The 27,886-nt window shown below is 43.7% G+C and overlaps 1 protein-coding gene and 1 long non-coding RNA gene across 3 annotated transcripts in view; both read right to left on the reverse strand.

Moving 5' to 3' along the window:
- Positions 1 to 27,886, reverse strand: part of B4GALT5 (beta-1,4-galactosyltransferase 5) — a 100,590-nt gene that overhangs the window by 54,706 nt on the left and 17,998 nt on the right. Inside the window, exon 1 of one of the 2 annotated variants that reach the window (XM_035025384.1) lies at positions 21,370 to 21,626. The exons of the other annotated variant lie outside the window; for it this stretch is intronic. Within the exon in view, the coding sequence (XP_034881275.1) occupies positions 21,370 to 21,484 (115 nt within the window). The 5' untranslated portion in view covers positions 21,485 to 21,626. Of the gene's footprint in view, positions 1 to 21,369; positions 21,627 to 27,886 lie in introns of those variants that run through there. 2 annotated transcript variants of the gene reach the window in all.
- On the reverse strand, positions 12,666 to 14,711 carry LOC118023960. The gene is made up of 2 exons (XR_004682960.1): positions 14,545 to 14,711; positions 12,666 to 14,450 (listed from the first exon to the last, which is right to left on the reverse strand). It is a non-coding gene; the product is annotated as an uncharacterized LOC118023960 (long non-coding RNA).

A 27,886-nucleotide genomic window follows, 5' to 3' on the forward strand; every position in this document is an offset into this window, starting at 1 on the left:
CCCTTGGTTTAACAACTAGACTGGTACTGCCCGGAAGTCTGAGTAAATCCTTCACCATCTCTAAAATTCCATTTCCCATCTGTAAAATACAGAGGTTGTTCCAGTAATCTTGAATATCCTCTCCCACTCTTTTATGTTGTAATTCTTTGGGCCTGTTCTATTCTGCATATGCAACCTAGTGCCTAAAACACATCTAAGATTATAATCTCCCAGAGGGCAGAGTATCAATCATAGTAGCAGCTAACATTTATTGAGTATGGTTACCGTTGCCAGGAACCTCGCTAAGCACTTCACTATGGGGTAGGAACTATTATCACCCCATGAGAGAGCTCAAGTAGGAACGGAATGGTTCAGTAATTTGCCCCAAGTCACAAAACCAGCAAACTGAGGAGCTGGGACATGAGCTCAGAAGGTGTGGCTCCACAGCCCAATGCAGTTTTTTATCTCCTATGTGCAGGCACATTCCCTTTGTCCTGAACAAAACAGCAAACACAGTATGTGTATAACTTGGGTGTTTCTAAAGGTCTGTAAGGCAGACGACTGACAGATAGATTGGAAGAGTAAAGAGAGAGAGAGAAAGCAAGCTAGCTAGCTTTCTACACCTCTGTTTCAAGGAGTCTAGGGATTGAGTACAAATATCCTTACTATTCTCATGGTTATACATCATTAAGAAACAAGCTTACTTTCCTCAGCCACTTTTCAAAAGCCTGGCTGACAGTATGTTTATTCTCAGATACGATTAGCTCAGCTCCATGGTTAGAGAGCAGTGCAAATGAGGTTACGGTGCCAGTTTGACTCCAGGGCAGGCCTGCAGCTTTGCATAAAGAACAACTCTCTGCATAAGGAGCAGCCTGGGGGAAGCTCCCCAGTCCCACACGGCTGCCTCAGAGAAGCCTGACACCAGTCACAAGGGAGAGCTGTCGTGAAGGGGGGCAAAGGCACAAAACAATTCATCTCTGCACCTGGAAAGTAACTCAAAACCACATGATGGACACCCACTTTCAACACAACAATTAGCCACATCGTTCCATTCACAGAGAAATGACAAGACTGAGATGGGCTGATAAACTGAGTCAACTCAAAGCTGCTCCTCCTTACAGAACATCAGACAGCTTAAATATACTTTATGAAAGACCTTATTAATATTCACATTAGCTTCCAAACAGAAGTTAGAAAAGTTTTGATCCTTGTACTTCAAAGTGCCCTTTCTGTATGAAGAGTGGAATTGTGCCCAGATCACAGGAGAAATGGGCTTATCCAGCCTCCACACCAACCACTCCTGTGGGCCCATTCCCGTTCCAGGAATACCTAAGTGGCACTGTTTCCAAACAGCCAATAGCATCTATTCTTCTTCCAACTCTAACTTTCGAGAGCTTATGCTTCCTCTTCCTAAATCAAAAGGAAACAAACACTGTGACTAAAAAACTCAGTATCAATCATCAAATTTACCATAATCACAGAGGCAGCACAGACATAGTCAAGAGCACAGGCTCTAGAAAAAAAAAAGCAGGCTTGGATTCAAATTATACCTCTAACCTCTTATAAGTCATGTGACCTTGAACAAATTTAACCCCTCCTAGCCTTGGTTTCCTCAGCCATAAAACACCTATATCTCACAGAGGTAGGGTGTTTTAATAGGATAATACATGCAAAACACCTACAGAAAAGGCTCAGCCAATGGAAGCAGCACCTGCTGCCACTGTCATTTGGGACACACGAAGGCCACCGAGCTAGAAGGGACAGACAGAAATGCAAATTACTGACCAAGACAGTCACTTCTGGAAAACAGCCTTTTTCAGACACCACAGTCCCTATCTACGCCAGAGGAAAGATTGAAGAAGGGGGGAGAAAAGACTCATCAGGATTATGTGGGTTAAATGTTTCACTTTGTCACCCTCTGGTCAGCTAAAAATGTGCAGCCTATAGGAAGAAATCAAGAATAGCCTGTCTATCGAGAGACACAGAAAATAACCTAAAAAGAATTTCAGACAGGTGTGGTGACTGTATTTTCAGAATTGCAAAACCAGGCAATTTCCCCCCCACCGAAATGTGAATTTACGTACCAGAAAGTTTTATATAGACTCTTTCCCCTTTTCCAAAACAATTCAGTCCTAAAGCCATTAGGTGGGGCCCAAGTGGGGTGCGGAGGACACCCATGCAGGCAGGTGGGCTGATGCAGGGTGTGGGAGCTTTAGTGGGATGAGGAGAGAGGAAAGCCCAGTAAAGGGAACTGAACTGTTTCGGGTGAAAAGGATGTCCAAACAGGGAGTGGGGATAAAGCAGCATGCTACATACAAGGGATTGATCAACTAAGTAAGTATATTAAGAAAAATGGGAGCTAGGATTCTCACTGCCAGAGAAAGGAGTTACAAGTACAGAAAGGGAGAAAACTAGAATGAACCCTGAGGTGTTAGATTTAAATTACAGGTATGGATGTGAACTCCACAATTTCCCATTTATATACATGTAGAAATACAGATGTCAATGTGCGTGTATGTATACACATACATATATATTCCGTAGCTTTATACATCAAGGCAAGAAGCCTTAACACTCCCAACAGCAATGAGTACCCCCAGCACCTGGATCTTGGCTTCTAAATATGCATTCTCCACTAACAAGACTCAGAGTTCTTTGGAGAAATAGCTGATTCCAGGTCTGGGATAAGGAAGGCACAAAGTACCTAGAAAATGTTCTTATGCCAGAAAGTAAAAAAGTGATTCTGAGCTGAATTCTTTTTGATATAAAAGACATTACTGGGGCAACTGGCAGCACTCTGACAGGGGATGAAGGATTAGATGACCATAAAGTTTCAATGTTAATTTCTTAACTTTGATGGTTGGATGGTCCTTTGCTGGAATATCCTTGCTTGTTCAAAAACATAGTCTAGGATTTGGGGGTTATAGAAAATCATGTCACCAAACGATTCAAGAAGTCGATGTACTATATAATTGCACCTTTTCCGTAAGTTTGTGATTTCAGAACTTTTAAAAAATCATTTTTAAATAGTCTCACACATGTATCCAAATTAGATCACATTTTGTCTTTTTTTTTTTTTAAGATTTTATTTATTTATTTGACAGAGAGAGGCAGCGAGAGAGGGAACACAAGCAGGGGGAGTGGGAGAGGGAGAAGCAGGCTTCCCGCTGAGCAGGGAGCCCGATGCGGGGCTCGATCCCAGGACCCTGGAATCATGACCTGAGCCGAAGGGAAGGCAGACGCTTAACCGACTGAGCCACCCAGGCGCCCCCACATTTTGTCTTATAGACAGTTCTGCTATGATGCTTATTTTGAAAATGCACATTTGTTCCAAGACAATTGATATATTTGACAACAATGAACAAAACTAGAATTTCACATTTGCTTATGTGCAATTTCACCCATAAGGAACACCCAGAAAACTACACCCAGCTGAGCACACACACGTACATACCCCAAACATCTACCATTTACCTCACTTCACCGAGCAGGTGTGTCCTATACACGTCTGACGTGACATCTGGCACTGTATCAGACAATCCTCCTTCCACCACTATGTAATAACTCACGGGTGCTGTCCCAATGCCCACACCCATGAGCAAACTTCTGGTATTTTCAAAGTAAAGTGCCCTATTTATGGTTTTTCCTAACCATTTAATAGGTGTAAACCTGTGCTCTGTTTTCATTAGTTTCCTTTTTCATTAGGTTCCTGTGTTTTTTTAAATGAGTCACTAATAAAGCTCTTAAGCATTATGTACCTAAACTCACTTTTTCCATAAGTTCTATGGCTTTTATTCAACAATTTTGTGGAGCATGGTGATTTTTAGGAATGTTTAAGTCATGTTATAACAGAACTAACTGTATTTAATATAACCACCTTTACAGCGAATAACGTGCATGACATACATGGTGTCCCTATTCTGTACGTATTAGGTACAGAAAAGAGGTGGAAAAAGAAAATGTGACATTTAGTTGCAACCTAAATTTCCAGCAACTCAGAAGCAAAGGAATATCCTGAATTTTCACTCTGTCTAATGGTTCCAGCTGGGATCTTCCAAAGGACTAGAAAAGCCCAGAAAGCCCAGAGCAGGCCACACAAATTAACTACATCGTTAATTCCTTTAACTACAGATTTAGAGGGCATATGGTGTCACACAGCTACATTTGAAAACACCAGGGAAACGATGACAGCGAGGTGTGCGTTTAATGTGGCCAGGGGAGCCCAACCGACCCTCTCTGTTTTGATCTGCTCTGACTTACCTTTGAGTAACTTCTCCGTCATTCAAAGTTTAGTTACTTCTGACAAACTAGAGAAAAAATACCAGACTGGAGAAAAATAACCACTAAGTACAACAAGATTTCTGAGAAAGCCTTTATTTCTACTTTGCCGAATCCAATCAAAGGAGGAACTAGATCAAATATTACACTTTCACATTAAATTAGCCACACTGGTGTACGATTTCATGAAATTTTAAATTCTTCCACTTAATTTTACTAATAAGCTTTAGAAATGAGATTAAATCAACTTGACACCAAAGGGGCTACAATTTCCTATCAGGTTTTTTGCATATCAGTAAACACAGCAATTATTTTCTTTATAATTTTCTTTCCAGAATTCCCTTGCCAGAAATAATCTTCTAGCAAGCCATTATGTTTAGTTATAGTGAGGGAAACACAGAACTAACCAGAAAAAGATGTTACGGCAGAGAAACTGCAAAAGATTATTTCAGCACAAAACGGCATTGACTAAATTGCTACCACTCTTCTAAAATCAACTCTCTCAGACTAACAATTCCTAAGGTGCAAAATTTTCAAATACCTGAGTGTGTATAAAGATGAGAAGGAAACCAAGAAATGAAAACACTTGTGATGAAAATGTGATTATGAATAAATTATTATAATTTTATCATTGTTGAAGTTGATTTAATAGTTTACCAATATTGTTCAACAGGAGTGGTAACATTTGTGAGTTTCTAATTAAACATGATCCATTCCGGAATGTTTCTGATGACACAAACTTTTTAATCTACTGGTAAGTTTAATCAGATTTCACAATGAAAAGAGTCAGTTTTTCACACATACAATCAACCCAAAACTATAGCCTCAATCTATGCAGACTGTTTTACTATTTTAATTATTGAACTATAAAATTAACCAAATAATACTAAAATTAAATCAGTGGTGGTAATGTTTAATTTGTGGATCCTGGGGAATGTTACTAAACACAAACCACAAAACCTATGCCAAAACAAGTCATAAAAGAGGTATTTTTTTCCACTTTCCTTTGCAAGATTTGTATTTGGCTTTGGTCAAAGCTGACATAAATAGCTACAGAAATTAGCAATATATTCTCAGGAAAAAAGGCCATGGAAACCAAAAGAACACAGGTGGTACACACACTGGCAGTAATGGTCTGCTCCCAAGGGCCCCCCAAGGCTTCAGCATCCTTAGCCATAGCACCTGCTCCTCAAGCTCAGCGGAACCTGCCAGGTAATACCACAGCATGGAAAGATTTATCCTTTGCAAACGTGCTGACCCTTGTTCTTCTAGCTCTAAATTCTGAGGGTTCAAATGAAGAATGGGGTAATGGAAAAAATTAAATCCTCCAGAAACTTCGCTGCAATCAACTGCTTCAGCCCTGGTCTACTAGACACCCGTTCAGGGGAGCTGGTAACCCTAGCAAGGAAGTTTCTTGATTTCCCTTCCTGTCTCTACTCCAACTGAGCATTGTGATCAAGAGGCTGGGGAAGGAGGAGGGGACAGTGATCTGGTGAATACCTAACTAGTACCAAGACTTGCAAACATGTGATGATCTCTCTCCGTTATCGCTGCAATAATCCTGCATTTATATACTGCGTTTACATATTAAGAAACACACTCACTTAGGTAACTGGATCAGCAAGACATCTGACCAAAAATGAAATCGAAAGCTTTAGGGGCGCCTGGGTGGCTCAGTTGTTAAGCGTCTGCCTTCAGCTCAGGTCATGATCTCAGGGTCCTGGGAGCGAGCCCTGCATAGGGCTCCCTGCTCAGCGGGAAGCCTGCTTCTCCCTCTCCCACTCCCCCTGCTTGTGTTCCTTCTCTCACTGTGTCTCTCTCTGTCAAATAAATAAAATCTTTAAAAATAAAATAAAATAAGCCTATTCTTATGTTTTGTTTGTTTTTTTTGTGGGGTTTTTTCTTTTGGAAGGGGGAGTCTTTGGGCCCTTTTACCTTCATATTCTTCATAAATACCAAGGTCACGTCAAAAAATTACCTTTGTTACAAACAATGAATCATGGAACACTTCATCTAAAACTAATGATGTAATGTATGGGGATTAACATAAGAAAAAAAAATAAATAAAAGATGAAAGTCTTATTGGAAAAAAAAAAATTACCTTTGTTCATGGGGATCCACTATACTATTCACTCTGTTTTTGTATAGGTTTGAAATTTTCTGTTAATAAAATTAAAAAATTAAGGGGAAAAAATGATCTCAAAACATAAAGCCAACCAAAAAACATAGCTCTTACCTGAAGTTAATTGCCAATGGAGTTCAAATAAATCCAAATCTTCTGATTCACACAAATCCTAAGATTTCTCAATACTTAAAACCAGAATGAAAAAGCCAGACAAACCAAGTCAACGATGAAACAGACAATCAAGCCAACAGCAAAACATTTCACTTCCCCCTCACATACATTCTCTCTCTCTCTCACACACACACACAGCACAATGGAGAATTCTAGCTGTCCCTTCCAGACGGAGCAACTGATGGGTGTTGGCCTAGCACCAATCAGCTCAAGCTTTTATTGAAAACATAATCTTAGTGATAGAGGCAGGATCATTTCCACCTTGCATCCAGTATCATGAAGCACAAGAGACTAGTTATTTATGAACAGGCTTACTTTCCATTCCATCCACATGGACTTTCCGATTTCAGAACGTGTTTTATCTTCATCTCTTCCTGGATGAAGTAAAATATAAAACAACTTCTCATGTCCTAGGCAAAAACTCTCTCTCAAAGATTGGCAAGCATACGCACAACATAAAGGTGTAACTTTTATAAATTTGAAAACACCAAAGCCATTAACCTAAATACTTTTCTAATTAAAAATCAGAAACAATGCTCCTAGCAATATACAAGAATGACTGTAGTTGCCCCATCCTAAATCAGGACTGATTGTTTTCCTACATTTGTCCTTCTTTTCATCTGAATACCGAGTTTAGCTACAAGACAAACCCATTAATAAATTTATCTGTGACATCCAATTCCAAAGCATTATCATACACATAGTATGTACAATACCAAAGAATTAGAAGGGTTAAAATCCTTGTTGAATACAAAACGGCAAAACCTAAAAACTCCTACTTGTCATCTGCCTGCAAACCAGGCCCCCACATAACCAAACATTTGACTGCACTGGGCATAATTAATCTAAAACTATGCTATGAATCATATTTTCAATTATACTGAACATATTTACAAATCCATTGTGCTTTTATATGATCCTTTTAGTTCCTCACCTTGAAATCTTAATGATTAGCACAGCAACCTTTAACATACCCAAAGGAGCAGGCTGAGCAGGGAACTGGCTAACTGTACTTTTCAGCACCTCAGATCGATTATCCACCTCTACTTCACTTCCCTGACTTAAATAAATATTGACTGAGCACCTACTGTGTGCCAAAACAGTGTTCTAGGCAGGAATACAACAATGATCAAGAAAGGTAAGTCCCACCCATTTAACACTGAATTAGCGGTCTGAGGATGGGAGGAGTATAGGAGTCAGTAAGGAAAAGGAAAAAGCCTAGTCCATCCTGGAGGGATAGGAGAGAAGTGGCATAAAATGAGGCTGGAGAGGGAGACAGAAGCCAGATCACGAAAGGCCTTTCAAGCTACAACAAGGAGTCTGAACTCTATCCCAAGAGTAATGAAAGTCACTGAAGGGTCAGAGACAAATTCATCATGTCTGACAAATGCCTCCTGAGCACCTACTCAGTGCCAAACTTGTATTCTAAAACGAATACTCTTCAAGGTAGAAGGGAAGAGGCCTTGGCATGTAAATGCATGCCTCCTCCATTGGTCCAGGGAGCACTGGTGTTATAAAGAAACTTCAGGTCACTGCTTACCACCATCACCATGACTCCACTCGGGAGATAAACAGCAGACACACTGCTTGTAAATATGACCACCACCAAAATCAGGCACAACCAATGAGCCAACGGGGCAGGAAACTAAATGTGTTTTCAAGAATTTCTTAAAAGCTTTTTTGCTGTCTTAAATACCCACAGTTAAATTATATTCACTATTATTTCTAGCAATTAAGGAATGTTAACACCAACTGAACAGCAGCTGAACTGATTGAACTGACCTTCAAATAAACACACCCAACCAGGAGTATAAAATCACTCAAAACTGAAAACTTCTTACTACGGGAAGCTGTACTCCCTAGCTGAATACTTAAAATGTAACAGAGCTGGGCACCTGGGTGGCTCAGTTGGTTGGGCGACTGCCTTCGGCTCAGGTCATGATCCTGGAGTCCCGGGATCGAGTCCCGCATCGGGCTCCCTGCTCGGCGAGGAGCCTGCTTCTCCCTCTGACCCTCCCCCACTCATGTACTCTCTCTCTCTCATTCTCGCTCTCTCAAATAAATAAATAAATCTTAAAAAAAAAAAAAAAAAATGTAACAGAGCTGTGGTGTCTGCTTCATTCATCACTGAACCCCCAACCCAGCACACTGTAAGGGTGTAATACATAGAGATTAAATTAATGAAGTCCACTCTAATAGCCAAAATCAGGCAAATGAAAATCCAAGTTTATATATTTTTTCTTTTATCACAGGCCTCAAAACATAAACATTTTCTTTTTTTTTTTTTTTAAGATTTTATTTATTTATTTGACAGAGAGAGACACAGCGAGAGAGGGAACACAAGCAGGGGGAGGGGGCGAGGGAGAAGCAGGCTCCCCCCAGAGCAGGGAGCCCGATGCGGGACTCGATCCCAGGACCCTGGGATCATGACCTGAGCCGAAGGCAGTCGCTTAACCGACTGAGCCACCCAGGCGCCCAAAACATAAACATTTTCTAAGCACCCACCTGTCTTTAATCACTACCATTATCACTCACATTTAGATCAATACATTTGCAATTCAGCTGGTACCCAGGACAAAAAAATACAATTGCTGTATTTTACCTTGAGGTCTAGGAGCTCAGCAGGTTTTACCAATTAGATTTTTCTATACTCCTCATCTTCAGCACTCCGTTCATTTTCTGATGTTATTTATGAAGGAAACAGGCGGGAAAAATCCTGTGTGTGCATCGCACACTTCCCAGTCATGCAGGGACAGGTGGCAGGTGGAGGTAAGGAACGGTGAGCCCGTTCCTTACCTCCACCTGCCACCCTTTGCCTGTGCCGTTGACGGGGAGGCATGGGGAACCAGAACGCTCTGGTGAATAAGGAATTACCAATTTTCACCGAATTAGAAGACAGAAAACAAACAAAACCCCACACTTGATACCAAACTGAAAGTCATGCCTCCATGTCTTGACTCTAAATAACAAAATACAAAAGGTGCTGGTTAGGGGCGCCTGGGTGGCTCAGTTGGTTGGGCAACTGCCTTCGGCTCAGGTCACGATTCTGGAGTCCCAGGATCGAGTCCCACATCGGGCTCCCTGCTCAGCGGGGCGTCTGCTTCTCCCTCTGACCCTTCCCCTCTCATGCTCTCTGTCTCCCATTCTCTCTCTCAGATAAATAAATAAAATTTAAAAAAAAAAAAAAAGGTGCTGGTTAATGGAGATCTGGGGTCAAAAAAATGCCAAGTAAAACTTACTTTTCCCTATCTTAAAAGTCATCAGCCCCTTTCATTTCTGTATGGAAAGTAAGGAGTCCAGTGTTTCATTAACTATGTTCACCAATCTATAATATTTTCCAAATTGCTCTTCTATAGCATGTGTTTAATCGGTAGACTGGATTGCCCCCAACACCAAAAATGTGGTGTCTCAACATCTGGCCTTGCCTTACATGGACTTTCTGAGAACTGCAACTAGAAGCAGAAAACACTTGTTACATTTCAGTCCTACTAAACAAAATAATTAACAAACAAAAAACATCAAAGAAGATACGGACAGTCCCCCTTCCACCAGAAAGTCCTAGGACCCTTCTAAGACTTGAACTAGTTAAAACAATCCACAGAGCATGTCAAGTGTGACAAAAAGAGTAACCATTTTAATGATTTTATTTGAGAGAGAGAGGGAGGGCAGGGGGAGACGCAGAGGGTAAGAATCTCAGGCAGACTCCACGCAGAGCCCAACTTGGGGCTCGATCTCACAACCCTGAGATCATGACCTGAGCCGAAAACAAGAGTAGGAGGCTTAACTGACAGAGCCACCCAGGCGTCCCACAGAGTAACCATTTTAAAGACAAAAAGTCAGAAATCAAGCAACCAGCATCAAACTTAAGGAGGTTAAGAGCAAGATAAACCAAAAACCCTTGACTCCTGCTTCCTCAATAATCAGATCAGTAACAGCTTGTGCAGGAAATGCCTTTCGGTAACTAAAGCATTTAGAAGTGCCAATCAGACCTTCACGGGCAGAGGAAGTAATGGGCACGCGGTAGGGAGCAAAAGTTAAGTGATACTTAGAGAGTAGTACATTTTTAAAAATACAAACAAAACAAAAAGAGATAACTTGAACCTCATTAAAATTAAAAACTTTTGCATATCAAAGGACACTATCAAGAGAGTGAGAAGACAACCCACAGAATGGGAGGAGATATTTGCAAACCGTACATCTGATAACGGTTTAATATTCAGAAACTACAGAGAGCTTCTCACAACTCACAACAGACAATCCAATTTAAAAAATGGGCAAAGGACCAGAACAGACATTTCTCCAAACAATATACACAAATGGCCAATAAACACATGAAAAGATGCTGATCATTTGTCATTAAGGAAATGCAAAGCAAAACCACAATGAGTCATCATTTCACACCTACTAAGATGCCTATGCTTTAAAAACAAAAACAAAGGGGTGCCTGGGTGGCTCAGTCAGTTAAGTGCCTGCCTTTGGCTCGGGTCATGATCCCAGGGTCCTGGGATCGAGCCCCACATTGGGCTCCCTGCTCAGCCGGAAGCCTGCTTCTCCCTCTCCCACCCCGCCTTTTTGTGTTCCCTCTCTCGCTGTCTCTCTCTGTCAAATAAAGAAAATCTTATTTATAAATAAATAAATAAATATATAAATAACAGAAACAACCCAAAAAATGGATAACAAGTGTTGGCCAGGATATGGGAAATTGGAACCCTCATCCACTGCTGGTAGGAATGTAAAATGGTATGCAGTCACTGTGGAAAAGTCAGGTAGTTCCTCAAAAAATTAACTAGAATTACCATATTACCCAGCAATTCCAATCCTAAATATATACCCAAAAGAATTAAAAAGAGAGACTCAAACATATACTCAAAAGTTAAGCTGAAGTTACTCACATACCCAAAAGGTGGAAACAATTCAAATGCTTAACAACAGATGAATAAACAAAATGTGGTGGCAGACACATGCAATGGAATATTACGCAGCCATAAAAAGAATCAAGTTCTGATACATGCTATCACATGGATGAGCCTTGAAAACACTATGTGATGTGAAATAAGCTAGATACAAAAGAACAATATGATGATTCCACTTATGTGAAGCACCTAGAAAAGGCAAAGTCATATTGACAGAAATTAGATCAGATGTTAACAGGGGCTGAGGAAAGAGGGGAATGAGGAATTATGGCTTAATGGGAACAGAGTTTCTGCTTGGAGAGATGAAATTTTTAGAAACTGGTGATGGTTGCATAACACTGTGAATGTAATTAAAGCCACAGAATTACACATTTAAATTACCAAATACATAGCAACATCATGTTATATGTATTTACCCAAAAGAAACAGCAAGGAAAACAACACTCCAAAGTAGTGTGGGGCAAAATGAATTCAGAATCACTTCAAAATCAGGATTAACAGAAGAAGCAATCCTTCCCGCAGAGTAAATGCAATCCCAACAATGAAGAGACTGGTTGACCCAGACAATAGTTATCTTCATTCGTTTCATTAAATGTTTAAGTGCGTACAATGTGCTGGGCCCTATCCTAGGTACGAGAAAATCACAATCCAGAAAACCTTCCTATCACTACTCTATCGGTTATGAGGATATGGATAAAGTGAGTTTTTCTTAGTGAGTTTTTCTTAATAAGTTAAAAGATTAAATATTTTTATTTAAAGTATATAGTTTCAAAAAAAATAAATAAAAAATAAAGTATATAGTTTCATAATAAGTACATCAAAAATCCTAAAGCCAGTCTACTACCATCTTTGGTCCATACGATTTAACTTCCTTAAGTTGCCAATTTGTCATTTTCTAAACTGGAATAAAGGATTTTTTTTTTTTAATACACAAACATGACCACAGCACAGCAATTAGGAAAATGCTATTTTTCTGACCTTCACAAGACAATGGTCTACCAATCAGAAAATAAAGGGGCACCTGGGTGGCTCAGTCGGTTGGGCATCCGATTTTTGGTTTCAGCTCAGGTCATGATCTCAGGGTCATGGGGTGAAGCCCCTGCCATCAGGTTTGATGCTCAGCAGGGAGTAGGCTTGGGATTTTCTCTCTCTCTCTCCTTCTGCCCCTCCTCCCACGCATGCTTTCACTCTCTCTCAAATAAATAAAATATTTATACACACACACACACACGCATACATCAAAAGCCTTAGTATAATTTAGGCATGGTGCCTAAATGCAGAACTCCTTAAAATGGGATAATTAGTAGTTTTACAAGGAAAAAAATACTCCTGTCTTCCCATCTTTCCGAGTGCGTGGTTGTTCAACAATGAGAACTGAGCAAAAGGTTTAAATGTCTATTAATCATACTTTTAGGACCACCTGGAGGGTGAAGAAAACAGTTCCCTCTTTATATCTACATGTTTTACATCTCTTTAATAAAAATAATAAACAGTCGTGCTCACTAGCATAGCCTAGATTAAGTTTCAATACACCACACTGAGCTTCCCTACAATCTTCGCCTGTCTGTACCTGACACTCCACAGCATTTTCATCACCATAATTAGGCCACAAATCGCCTCAGAGAACTGTTCATAATTGATGACAGTAACTAAGGCAACTCAGAAACAATAACCAGGTTCCCTTCTAGTCGCTGCAAAGTACCTGGGTATCTGTAACCTGGGAAAGAGGAGAACACCACCTAGAGTCTAATAATTGCTTACTCAAACTAACGAAAGGAGGCGGGACAGGGGCACTGGAGAAGAGAGAGTACTTCAAATGATTCAGTGGGGCTCCTGTGCCTGGGAAAACACTGCATTCAGGGGATCAGCAGGAGGCATGAGTGTTCTTCAGGATAAAGCCACAATATAAAAAAGAATTTACTGGGTCAAAATGTAATACTCATTTTCACTTAACATCCAATTACCTAGAGGACAGAGGATGGGGCAGGAGCTGATGAGTCCAGGGCTCTCTCTCATGCTTAACCGCCAAAGTGTGAAACTAGGGAAAGGACGGATTTAGCAGATTAAAACTTAAAAGGATTTCCCCAAGGACAGGAAAAAAAAAAAGAAAAGAAAAGAAAAAAGGGGGGAGAAATGGTCTTAACATCCTGAAGATATTCCCATAAAATTCTTTTTAGTTTTTTCCCTTGACCAAGACAACACAAATTTTTTATCATAGTGATTTCAAACATATAGACTTCAGTGCAAAAATTCTTTTTAGGGCAAGTGTCGGAAAACAACAGACTGCACAGTGTGAACTTCATCAGCCCAAAGGGTGAAGCCGGGCCATGTGTCGGTTCACACAAACACTTTGCCACTCTAGCCACGCCAGAGAAGCCACGCTCAGGACTGCACCAAAGGGGGGACACCAAGTGAGGGGGAAATCTGTATTTTTAAAAAATGGGGGGCTTTTACTTGTCACAAGTTGTCATTCCTCCTTCCACTTCAAGGTTCAACCCATGCTTGCTTAGACTCATGTAACTTCAGATCTGAAAGGGACCCTAGAATCTGTACTATCATCCAGGTCCTCCGTTCAGATAGGAGAAAAACTGAGGTAACACTTCCTATCTAGTTATTGGTGGTAAAGTCGGACTGGAGCCTGCGGCCTCCCAGCTCCGTGCCGCACCAGCATGAGACCAGATAGGACATCTCCCACTTACAAATAATCATTATAAACATGGAGCTTGGTGTCAAGCTCTGTGTAAGCCCTTTTACATGTATACTTTACTTAATTCTCACAACAACCGTGTAGAAGATAGTATCTTCTACTTGGTAGGTAAGAAAATTGAAAATAATCTGCCCAAGGTACCTGGGGATGCCTCACTCAGTAGAGCAGGTGACTCTTAATCTCAGGGTGGTGAGTTCTAGCCCCACACTGGGTGTAGAGCCTACTTAAAAATAAATATCTTAAAAAAAATCTGCCCATTCAGTGGGTTGATTCAAACCTAGTTCTGGCTGATTTCAAAGCTATTATTCACTCCTACAGTCCTAAGTAAATATCTTAAAAAAAATCTGCCCATTCAGTGGGTTAATTCAAACCTAGTTCTGGCTGATTTCAAAGCTATTATTCACTCCTACAGTCCTTAACCATGGCTCCAGGGTCCTACACGGCCTGAGCCCTCCCACCTTTCTGAATTCATCTCCTACCACTCTCCCGTCACTGAAAAAATCCAGTCAACCTTCACTCAAACTCATCCTTGCCTCTGGGCTTTTACATGTGCTGGGCGCCGCCCCCCCATCCCCACCCTGCCCCCCACTCCAAAACCTGTAAGTGACTCACTCTACACCTTCAAGGCAAGTATCACCTCTTCAACAAGGCTTTCCCTAACCACTCAATCTAAAACACTCAGTCACTCCTACCACTATCTGAAATTGTCTTCTGTATTAGCTGTGCCCCCATTAGGATAAAAGCACCATAAGGGCAAAACAAAAACCTTTCACTGAAATAAAAGCCACCATGACGGTAGAAACGTTCTGCCTTATTCATTTCTAGAATGCTCAATACCGAGGAGGAGGCACTCAAAAGAACTACTAGCTGAATAAAGGAACGAATGCCTCTTGGGGCGCCTGGGTGGCTCAGTCATTAAGCGTCTGCCTTCAGCTCAGGTCATGATCCCAGGGTCCTGGGATCGAGCCCCACATCGGGCTCCCTGCTCAGCGGGAAGGCTGCCTCTCCCTCTCCCACTCCCCCTGCTTGTGTTCCCTCTCTCGCTGTGTCTCTCTCTGTCAAATAAATAAAATCTTAAAAAAAAAAAAAAAAGGGAACGAATGCCTCTGTCTGAACTCCCATCTCATTAAGAATGAGTATCATATAATGTAGCAACTTACTACAAACTATCTTCTATTTTTCCCTAGTTGTTTCTTGTGATTAATCTTGTCTTTTCAACCATATTGGGTGTGCCTCAGGGATATCTTACCATTCTCAACTTTGGGAGAGTTAATGACTCAGCATGGGCTTAGACGATCATCTATAAAACGAAAGCAGCAGTCAGAAGTCTAGAATTCAAGTATCTCCCATAGCTGGTAACATGATAGGCGGACACTCAAATACTAATTATTGACCCATAGATCTCAAATTCATTTTCTCACAACCTTCTACAAAAATACACCTACTGTGCAAAGGCAGGCACACGTTTACTTAGCAGTATTATTAGAAACCTAAAGAATAAGGACTCTTACGCGAGTAGTGCAGGCCTGCCTCTCAAGACCTCTCCATTAACCTCTTTTAAGCCATACCCAATCTGTTTGCTTCTGATTATCCTTTATCTTGACCAGTGTTAACCTCATTTTCTCTATTTCTTTGACAGGTCTCAGCAGCATCACATTCCTTATTTCTTGCTTGCTCAAGTTCTGTTTGCTTTATATGGTTGTGTCCGACAGGTCTTCTGTGATCAAAAAAGCTGCAGAATTAGGGAAGTCTATAGCATTTTGGCTTCTACAGCTTTGGAATTTCTACTCTCCTGAAGAGTTCTAAAGAGAGCAACAGAGACCCTTCTTCCTGGTAATTTAATATATGCTGCTCCCACTGGCGTGTCAGGCTGGGGGCGGGGGAGGGCGGTGGGCAGGAATGGGGAGAAATGTCAGAATTCGAGCAGACTCAGGCGCCTGGTCATGATCTCAGGGTCCTGGGATCGAGTCCCGCATTGGGTTCCCTGCTCAGTGCAGAGCCTGCTTCTCCCTCTCCCTCTGCCTTTCCCTCTGCTTGTGCTCTTCTGTCTATCTCTCTGTCAAATAAATAAATAAAATCTTTAAATAAATAAAAAAAAAAAAGAATTCGAGCAGACTCATTTACTGGCTACACTACTGATGGCCTGGAACAGTAACTGACATTGCTTCTAGACTGTCCAAGATTAGCGTATTTTCACCGTTAAAGACATTTTGACTCCAAACCCAGACCTTGTTTCCAACACAGCAAAATTCTTCAGGGAAGATGTAAAACATCACCGAAGTCCTGGTCAAAAGTGTGCTGTTTGGTTTTAAGACTTCAACCTGTTCCCTAATTATGGTTTCCTTCTAAGAATGACACGACTCAGAAAATATTTGGGTGAGTGAGTGCTCATGAGCATGTGGGAGGTGAGGATCTTTAATAGGATGACTTTTTTACCTTTTTACAATAAAGAAACACACATTCCACCGCATGTAGATCCTTCTACAAAAGCTCAAGAACTATGTGCACTGAGGCATTTAGAGGGCATTTTCATGGGGGGGGGGGGGAAGAGGCCGTTCTCATACTAAGCTGGGGAATCTGAAATTTTCCTGTGGTTATTTGAAAAAGTTGCATTCGGGGGGCGCCTGGGTAGCTCAGTTGATTAAGTGCCTGCCTTCGGCTCAGGTCATGGTCCCTCTACTCCCCACTTGTGCTCTTTCTAGCTGTCTCTGTCTCTCTCGCTCTCTCTCAAATAAGTAAAATCTTTAAAAAAGAAAAGACAAGAAAAAGTTGCATTTGATTACATAAAACACACCTAAAATCTTGGGTCCGATATTTATACAGAATGAATGAATGATCAACTTTCTGAATGTAAAAACATCTCATTAAGAGTTTGGTTAAGGGGCACCTGGGTGGCTCAGTCGATTAAGCCTCTGCTCTGAGGATCGGAGCCCCACGTCAGGCTCCCTGCTCAGCAGAGAGCCTGCTTCTCCCTCTCCCTCTGCCCACCTTGTGCATGCACACTCGTGCACACGCTCTCTCGCTCTATCTCAAATAAATAAAATCTTAAAAAAAAAAAAAAAGTTTGGTTAAGATGCAGCTCTAGTTTTCCAAACAGCTTTGGATTTTTGCCAAGTATAAGAGAATCAAGTGACTTGCTCAAGGTCACTTGGTCAAATGAGGTGGGATTAGAATTACTGGTTCCTGCCTTCCAAAAGCCAGCCGTAACTCAAACTTTTCTTGGAACTAAGCAGACCAAAGGGAAAAATCATTCCCCATTTCCTTTTCTCAATAATCAAAGGGCAAAAGAAAAATCAGTTTAAGTGGCAGAACTTCAGTTAATAAAGGTTCATCAATACATAGACTACTACCTCTAACCACGCACAGGCACCTCTCTCAAAATCCGTAACTGTTTTACCAATTTGCAAAGGTCAGTAAATCCACCATCTCCATCACTGTTTCTTTCTTTTTGTTTTTCTCTTTTTTTGAAAGTGGGAGTGGAGCCCAATGCGGGGCTTGAACTCACCACCCTGAGCTCAAGCCCTGAACTGAGATCGAGGCGGACACTTAACTGACTGAGCCACCCAGGCACCCCCACATCACACTTCTGCCCCATCCTTTTCATTTCTACTTTCAAACTGCTGATATAAGACACTACTTTTGAATTAGTAACAAAAATGTAATGTCCAGTGAAGCCATACTTTGAAATCACTAACTGGATTGGGATAGAGATATTAAAATTAGCTGAGAACACTCTGTATTTGCTACAAACACACCGTAGTCATATTTAGTTAACACTCCTCGCATCCAATTTTCTAAGTCAAATGGCACCATTAGCCCCATTTCGGATGACCCTCAAATCCAGGAAAATTTCCCTTTGCTCTAAGACTATAGGTCACCAATATTAAGAGCTGGCATTAGATCTGAAAAATATTAAGTCAATGGGCAGGCTGACATTGTGGCTGGATTATATCATATATGAACAACTTTAAAACATTTAGAACTAACATGATTTTTCTCTTATCTCAAATTCAATTCAAGCCTACCTATTTCTGAATATAGTTGTAACACACTCTTTGGACTGATTTCTCTTTAGGCCCTTGAGCAAAACACGGTCACAAGGTATACACAGCAATTCAAAAGCAGGACTGGAAAAAATTAAACCCGGAAGGAAATATGTCTAACACTTTCCATTATGCCAAAAGTCAGGATTGTCATTTTTTGGAAATGAATTAGGTTGAGCTACAATGACGCTGACACTTTTCAACTGTTTTTGACCTGCAAAAACGGAAATTTCAAATGGTTCAACCTAATATTATTTTCTAAGCTCATTTTAATAATTGTCTCAAATTAAGGTCTTCACAACCCAAGGCACATAAAACCTTATATTTCTCTAGATTACCTTAACCTTTGGAAAGATCTGCCACCCCACTGTCCAAAGCTGGTCATTTGAAAAATTAAGTCTATTAGCAAGAAAGCCAAGATTAGGGGCGCCTGGGTGGCTCAGTTGGTTAAGCGACTGCCTTCGGCTCAGGTCATGATCCTGGAGTCCTGGGATCAAGTCCCGCATCGGGCTCCCTGCTCAGCAGGGGGTCTGCTTCTCCCTCTGCCCTCTTCCCTCTCGTGCTCTCTGTCTCTCATTCTCTCTCTCTCAAATAAATAAATAAAATCTTTAAAAAAAAAAAAAAAAAAAGAAAGCCAAGATTAAAAACACACACACAAACAAAACCACCAAACTGCTGAATGCAACTGTGCTTGCAGGAACCCTAAAGCCATTCCACATCTTTTTTATGGCTCTCCTTTCCCACTAACAGAATTTGAGTCCTAAGTAGATCTGCCCTTCAGAAGACTTCCATTTAAGGAGAAACTAGTGAAAATTTAAGTGCTTTGCATCTTTTTCACTTATCAGTGATACAAGAATCTAAGCACAGTAGATGCCCATCACTTTACACTGGGGTTCCACTGACCTAAAAATCTATCCTTGGGTAATTTCTGCTGGAGAATCTGGCTTCTAACCTTTCTAATCTAAAAGGTGATCACCATCCCAGTGGGATTATTCTGCCATTTGGATATGGATGATTTATGTACAAACAACAGAAATAACCCCCATCACTTACAGCTCCAAGACTGCATCTAGGTCCAAATCTATCATTTCACACCCATTGTTATTAAGTCTGATATCCAATATGCTAATGACCTCTTTTCTCAATTAGTTCCACTAATTACACACCTGTTCTTGGTCTGCCAAAATTCCTATCTCCTCATCTGATCCATCAGGCCACACACTGTACTCTCCTAGAGGGATGCTTTTTCCTTAGATACTTCATAAACTGTTAGGGCAATCTGATGTTGCCTGTTCTACCTTCCCAGATCTAGTTTATAGTACAAATCATCAATATTCACGATCAAGTGAAATATGCTCTAAAAAAAAAACAGGAGAGAATCTCCTGCTCGATCTGGAAAGTTCTCTATTCAGCTAGTTCAGTGTTGACAGGTCAACAGAGAATGGCACTAGTCATTACTACAATCCTAAAGAGCATTCCCCTAGAGTTAAATCATCAACCCTTTCCTAACATCCAAATGACCCAGACTTTTTAGAGCAGAATTTACTCTCCTTGCCCCAGCTCCAACGGCAACTTCTGGTCACTTTTTCACCCTGAACTGAAGTTTTCTCTAGAGCCCGTGGTGATGCCATGTCAGGCAAATACATTCTTTAAACTTTCCATCTACTCCCTTCTTTCTCCAAAGTTATATATAATAGCTGCTTTAAAAAACAAAACAAAACTCCTATGCATCGTATGTGCTTTAAAAGGGAATTCATCTATTTCCTTAAACCCTATGAGGTTAGGATTAGTACTCCCATTTTACAGAGGAGAAAAGCTGAGGCTTAGTAACTTGCCCAAGGTCATAAAGGGCAGGGATTTGAATCCAAGTCTGACCTCAGTGTCCTCTAACCTTAACCCTCATGCTGTATTTCCTTCCAGTCTCTTTCTTCATGTCCTAAATGTCTGCTCAGTGGTCTTACAAAGTCTATGGGCAGTGTTCAGTTTCCCCAGAGACTGTCTTGCCTTTAAAGGACATGCCTTTGAGAAGAATGAGTACCCATTCCATTTTTTCTCCATGCTCCTCCTTCCCACCTGGCACCATTTCCCCAAGGCTCTTATCACAAATCCTCCTCTAGGGCCAATTTACATGTCCTCTCGGTCCCTGAGCAGGAACCATAGGATACTGAAGGGCCACCTTCTACCTCAAGACTAGGAGAGGGCAGCAGTGAAAGCGTGGAAAGATCCAGACAGCACCCTCTCCCCAAGTCTTCATTCAAGGAGGAAACTGTGGCCGAGGACCGGAGGAGGGCGGGGGGAGAATTTGGGGAAGGAAAAGAGGTACAGGGGCGGAGGTAACAACAAGGGTGTGCCCTTGGGGGAGGAGGGAGGAGACCGAGATGGGGAGGCGACGTGGGAAACTCAGGGGTTAGACTGAATGGGGGGTGGACCTCCATAAGAGGGGGGTGTCACCCGCTGAGAAACGGGGCCACTAGGAGAAGGAGAATGTGTATGCTGGGGAGGAGGACCTGGAGGTGGATGTAACAGGAAAGTGGAGGGAAGAAAGGGTAGGGAGGGGGAGCAGGAAACGGTGAACTCAACCGGGAGGAAAGGGGAAGGATGGATGCGAACCGGGGAGGCGGGGCGCCTCGAGACCCGAGCCCCTGGGCTCGGCTAGGAGAAGCGGGCGGGCGGAGGGGGTTCGGGGTCCGCGGAATGCCGGGAGCCGGGGCCTCGGGAGACCCCGGGGGAGGAGGAGCGGGAGTTCTCGAGCCGAGCAGCCGGAAGGGGGGCTCGAGGGGGGCAAGGGCGGGAAAGGGGGCGTCCCGGCACGGGGGGGTGGGGATGGAGGTACCGTCGGGTTCGCCAGGGGATGGGGTTAGGAGGGCCGGGGGTGCGTGGGAGGCTGGCGGGGGATATGGGTTCCCGGGACCGTCGGGGTGCAGAGAGCGGGAATGTCCTGGCGTCCCCCGAGGGCCGGGCGTGGGGTCTCCCGAGAGTCGAGCCGGGGTCCCCGCAGTCTTCTGAGGGCCAGGCTCGGGGTGGCCTGGGGCCGGGGTCCTCTGAGGGCCTGAGTCCCATCAGGGTGGGGCGGGGGAGGGGTTCCCGGGATCCCCCCCCCGAGGCCGGAGCGGCACCCCCCCAGGCCCCCAGGCCCCCAGGCCCCCTTCCTACCTATGCCGGGCGCCACATAGACGAAGTAGAGCAGCGAGGACGAGAGCGAGAAGAAGAAGAGCGCGGCCAGCAACGAGCGGCGCGGCAGCCGCAGCAGCCCCCGGCGGACGCGCATGCTGCAGCCGGGCGGCCGCTGGAGAGTCGGGCCGGGCCTGCTCCCGCCGCTCCCCGTCCGCCGCCTCCTGGGCCGCCGCCGCTGCCTGGGCCTCGGCCACCACCTCCCGGGCCTCTCGGGCCGCCGCTCCCAGCCGCCGCCTCGCCGCTCCCAGCCGCCGGCCGCCGCGGGCCGGGCCACATGAAGCGGGCGGGGGCCAGAGCGGCCCGGAGCTAGCGCAGCGACAGAGACGGGGCGGGGCGGACGGCGCGGGAGGCGGGGCGGGGGCGGGTCCAGCGCCGCCGGGCACCGTCGCAAAAGACCGGCGCGCGCGCGCTCTCCGCCTGACCCCCCCCCCCGCCCGGTCCGGCTCCCGCGGCGGAGCGGCGGCCCGCAGGGAACGTCGCTAAATGGTGACAGCCCCTCTTCTGGCGCAGCCACCGCCCAGGCTTTCGGGGAGCGTCGCTCAAGTGCCGGCCGGCTCCGCGCAAGGGCGCCCCCAGCCCCGCAGCCAAGGGGCGGTCTGCAATGTCGGTCGCGGCTGGTCGCCCACTGCGACAGTGGAGCGGATACTGTAGGCACAGGGGCTCGGCATACACCTTCCCTCATTCATTCATTCATTCATTCATTCATTCATTCATTCAATTCACCATTTATTGAAGGCCAGACGTAGACCAAACACTATTCTTGGTGCTAGGGATTCTACAAAGAACAAAACAGACAAAATCTGCCTTCATGAACTTACACTCAAATGGGAGGAGAAAAGGAGACATCAATTCATAGTATCGGGTGCTGATAAATGATATGAACACAAACAGGAGAATGTATTGGAGGTAGGCTAGTGTGGTCAAGGAAGGCCTCGTTGAGAAGATGAGACGAGATGAGACATAAAAGGGTGAAGAGCAGGCACAAAGACCCTGAGGTTAAAAAGCCTCCTCTGTCTCCTGGTTTTCCAAGGTCAGCACAGATAAGATCTAGTGAGGCAAGGAGAGCGGCAGGAATAAGGTTAGATCTCTAGGCAAGGCAAAGTCCACATCCCACAGAACCATAAGGAGTGTTATGATAACGGTTATCAATGCGAAGACTTGCGTGGAAAGACGCGGGTCTTTACTTATCTCATTAAACTGCCCCAGCAGCCCTAAAATGCGTGCTCTTATTATTCCTATCCTACAAATGAGGAAACTGAGGCTCCTAGACGGAGAAGCAGTTCGCCCAAGCCTTGCAATAAGGGCTCACATCAAAACTGACCTGCCTGCCACAGCCAACCTGTGACTACTAGGTGGTAACTTACCTCAGCATTCCCTCCTGCTCCTAATTCTCATCCTGCAGGCATACTGGTATCCTACTCAATAGGATAGTGTGCACAGCAACCAAAACAACGCTTTAAGATCAGCCTCAGGCCAAAAGACCTCCAGAGACCCTAGGCAATCACCGCAGACTCGTAGACTCACGGTGAAGCCTAGAAGAACCAGCCCCAGCTTCGAGAAGCTGCCAGCTGAATTGGGGAGGAAAGTGTTCCCTGTGTAGCACATCTCAACCTGGAGAGGCTGTCTTGGCAGAAGCAGTCAGGAGGAGAGACGACTCGGCAGGATTCTTTGGGAACCAACAATAATCCTGCTTTCTATTCCTAAAGTGTTTCCTACTTTCTACAGTGTTTAACCCTTCAAGTGAGGGCTCTAGAGCCAGACTATCTAGGTTCCCTGACTCTTACCTCTTCCATTCTTAGCTGAGTGACTTTAGGCAAGGTACTTAACCTATCTGTGCCTCTCAGTAAAATGGGGGATATTATTAGTAATAACTGCATGGGGTTGTTGTGAGGATTTGAGTAATAACAAGCAAAGCCAGGCACACGGTAAATGCACATAGCTCTCACCTGACCAACACCCTTGGGAAACATGATGGGGCAGAAGAAACATAAACAACAAAAAAGAAAAGCAGAGAATTTTGATTCAGATTCGGGTTCAAATCTTGGCTTGGTCTCAGCTGGCTGTGTGACCTTAGGCTAAGTCACTTACCCCTCAGATTCTATTCATTGTCTGTAAAATGGACCCAGTGTTGCCCATAGCCGCAGGCAGATGATTTGGAGTAAGTGAGATAGCTGAGCTGAGGCCCTAGATCAGAAATGTCAAACTAGCTGGAATAATATGACCTGCAGCTACTTTTTGTTGGGCGCACACCATGGCGCCTCCCCTACCATGTCTGTAATAAACATTTTCCAAACATACAGACAAGTTGAAAGAATAGTACAAGGAGCACCTGTGCACTCTCCACCTGGATTCATCGATTGTTACCATTTTTCCAGATTCATCTTTCTATATTCATAAGTCCAGATCCCCCCCACACACACACACACCTCAAATTATTTATTTATTTATTTATTTTTAAAGATTTTATTTTATTTATTTGACAGAGAGAGACACAGCGAGAGAGGGAACACAAGCAGGGGGAGTGGGAGAGGGAGAAGCAGGGTTCCCGCTGAGCAGGGAGCCCGATGCGGGGCTCTATCCCAGGACCCTGGGATCATGAACTGAGCCGAGGGCAGACGCTTAACGACTGAGCCACAAAACCTCAAATTATTTAAAAGTAAGTTGCTGGGCGCCTGGGTGGCTCAGTTGGTTAAACAACTGCCTTCGGCTCAGGTCATGATCCTGGAGTCCCTGGATCGAGTCCCTGGATCGAGTCCCACATCGGGCTCCCTGCTCGGCAGGGAGCCTGCTTCTGCCTCTGACCCTCCCCCCTTTCATGTGCTCTCTCTCTCTCATTCTCTCTGTCTCAAATAAATAAATAAAATCTTTTAAAAAATAAATAAAAGTAAGTTGCTGCCTTACTGGTGGTACTTCATGCAGAAATCCTTCAGCAAAAATCCTAAGAAAAATTACATTCTCTTACATTAACCACAATAATATCACACTGTAATATGCTGTAACAGCCAGGGCATTCCTAAATTTCCCCAATTGCTTAAAGGATGTCTTTTATAGCTGTTTTTCTCAACAGTATCAAATCAAGGCTTATACATTACCTTTGGAATGATTGCCATAGTATTTATTTACCTACAACCGCGTCTGTACCTTTTTTTCATCATTTCTCCCAACATTTTCTTAAAACATTTTTAAACCTATAGGGAGGTTGAGAGAATGATACAGTGAACAGCCGTATACCACCATGCAATGTTTTGTTAACTGAACTAGCGCTGGATCAGTTGGATTTCCACGTGGGGAAAAAGAGGACTCTTCACTCCTACCTTACACTATCCACAAAATCAATTCAAGATGGATTATAAATCTAAATGTGAACGATCACAAGAAAGCTTTTAGATGAAAGCAAAGAAGAATATCTTCATGTCCTTGGGGTGGGCAGAGATTTATCAGAGGACACAAACACCAAACAGAGGGGAAATTTTTGATAAAATGGGCTGCATTAAGATAAGAATTTCTCGTCATCAAAAGGCACCAGTAAGGAAAATGACAGGCAGCACAGTAAAAAAAGAAAGAAAGAAAGAAAGAAAGAAAGAAAGAAAGAAAGAAAGAAGAAATACATAACTTATAAAGAACTCAGACAGAATTTTTTAAAAACCCACCAACTTACAGAGACAAGACTGACAACCAAAGAAGGAAAGAAAAAAAAAAAAAAAGACTTGACCATGCAGTTCATAAAAGAAGGTATCTAAATGGCCAATAAGCATATGAAAAGGTGCTTAAATCTTCTGAAAAATGCAAAGGAAAACCACACCCCGATACCATCTGTGGGCCCTGGTTCTAAGGAAGAGAGGGAGAGCTTGCAGCCAAGGCTTTGAATGGCAGAGTAGTAGGAAAGTGTGAGTCTGCCAAGCAGACGGAGAGGCAGGAGGCAAAGCCAGGAGGCTGAGTGCTCTGGAAGCCAAGGGAAGAGGTGCCTCTGTCCTTGTGAGTAGGCTGACCTGGCTTTGAATGCCTCTTTTGGAATCCAGCACTCCGTCGTTCCCCATCTGTAAAATGGCACTCTTAGGACTGATTTCCTCAGTGTATAAGGGGGTGGGGGGTTCTGGAAATATCTCAGGGACTTGTGCACTTCTGACCACGCAAGGAAAAAGAGGGTCTGGCCCCTCTGGAGGACACAAAACGGGCTCCAATTAGGAAGGGGGTGGTGGAGATCCAGCCGACTCAAAACAAATGCCCTCTACAACTGGATTCCCTCACCATCCACCTCCACCCTCACCTAGGTGGGCAAGGAATTCTGCTGTTCCCCTGTAAAAAGAGACAGAGAAGCCTTCCTACTACCTACTGGACTAGGTACTGATGACCAATCTCTTCTCCTGTCCCATCTGAGATAACGCGGTATTGAAAAAGATTGGGGTTTTATTTAACCTTTTCATCTCCTTTTAGGTTTCCAACTAGCTCAGACATGCTTCCATTCATTCATCCTTCATTTACTATTCAGCCCCTCAGTCAAACAAGCTCACTGCATTCTGATCTCTGCTTAAATGGTACCTCCTCTAAGAGACCTTTCCTCTAAAATATCTTTCTCCCTACCCCGGAACTCTCCCCTTACGTGGCTTGTTGTTGTTGTTTTTTTTAATCTTCATAGTACTTTTCATCTCTGACATGATATTATAAATGTATGTGTTTATTTTTTCATTTTCTGTCTCCCATATCAGAGTATAAGCTCCATGATGTCGGGGATTTTGTTTCATTTTCTGCGGCATCCTTGCATCTAGCACAGTGCCTGGCGCCCAGCAGGTGCTCAATAATTGTTAGAGGAATGGCGAAGAAATAGCAGGTGTGCACTGAGCATGCTGGGCATGGTGGGTACACAGGTGCCTAAGAGGAGGTTCTTGGAGTGCGGTGGTGGCACCAACAGGAGAGTGGAACTGTGCTACAAGGTGATATAGACAGGACTCTCACGCCAGCAGCCAGGGGAGGCATCTTGTAAGAGTCTAGATGGACTTTGAAGGGGAGCTGAGACAGGCTCGCTCAAGGGGCAGTGAGAGGAGGCCTGCCTGGCTGGAGCAGCCAGTCAGCCCAAGGACAAGGAGAAGAAAAGGGGCAAGGCTGGAGGTAGCTTGACCCTGTGGCTGGGCAGGGGCCCCTGAGTCAAAAAGATCTGGAGACCAACCAGTCCTGCCTCTTCCTTGTTCTCACCCTGTGATCTGGGCAAGTCATTCCACCTCTCTGAGCCTCCATTTCTACATCTGGTTCTTTCTTCCAGGGTTTTCTATGAGGAGGATTTGAGATAGTATCTATAAAGTGTCTGGCACACATCAGGTATTCAATCACTGTTGCTGTTCTCATACTTTTTCCTGTGGGCCATATGGAGCCCTTGAAGGTTTTGGAGGAGGGGAGTGACCTAAAGAAAGAGAAGTCCCTGGAGAAATCCCAGAGAGCACAAGTTGGGCCTTATGTGTGCTTGTCAGCACCCAATTAACAGGCTTGCCCAAATCAAACACATAAAGCAAAGGACCCATAGCCTGAAGTAAAAGGTCACAAGTGATACCATGCCCTTCCTACCCTCTCCTTCTCTACTGGAGAAGGTTCCAGGAACCCGCCCTGAGGAAGCCATTGCTCAATCCAGGAACACTAATCACGAGTAGTATGATAAGATCATAGAGCAATGACTATCTCAGTTTGAACTCCCAGAGGCATGAGCAGATAAAGATCGTTGACATGTATGTGACCGCCCTCCAGGTCCAAGGAGCCCTGGCGCCGAGTGCCTCCGGCGCCAGGAATTCCTGTTGACTGAGCATTGACTGGGGGGCTCACCCTGGTAACCTGCAGCCACGCAGTGGTTTATCAGCCCCTTTCAGAGGCAACTGAAGTTCAGAGCAGAAGTGACAGGTATCCCTACCTGCCAGCAGGTTTCAGGGTCAGTGCATCCTTTGCCTCTCCTTTCCCTCTGCCACAATAATCTTCAATGTTCTGCAGAGCGGATGCCCCATCAGCTGAGGTCCAGAGTGAGGAGGAAACTCCTCCAACCCCACCATGATCAAGAAATAAAACTTTGTTTTAAGCCTCAGAGATACAGGGGCTATTTGTTACTATGGCACAATCTGGCTTATCCTAACTGATCATGAATATACTTTTCTGCAACATGCTTTCTTTCGACATTATTTTTATAAAGCTATATTCACAGTGAAGCAGGTAGCTTGACTTTATTCATTTGCACTGCTGTATGGCATTTCGCCATATAACTAGGCCACACTTTTTAAGTCTTCTTCCCTGATGATATCTATTCAGGTTGTTTCCTTTTTTGCTATTACTGGTCCAGCAATCCTTAGCTAAAATTCAAACTCCAAAAAAACCTAAGACCTGAAAGCTTTTTCATAATTTATTTGGCAACAAGACCTGACCCGACCTGAACATCTTTAGTGGCAAAACTTGACCTCGATAGACAGAAAGCTGTCTATAATCTTTATCTCACTGTGAATATTCACATGTTCCACTGAGAAAT

Source organism: Mirounga leonina, unplaced genomic scaffold, assembly GCF_011800145.1.
Source record: "Mirounga leonina isolate KUSES-001 unplaced genomic scaffold, KU_Mleo_1.0 Mir_195, whole genome shotgun sequence".
Lineage (NCBI taxonomy): Eukaryota > Metazoa > Chordata > Mammalia > Carnivora > Phocidae > Mirounga > Mirounga leonina.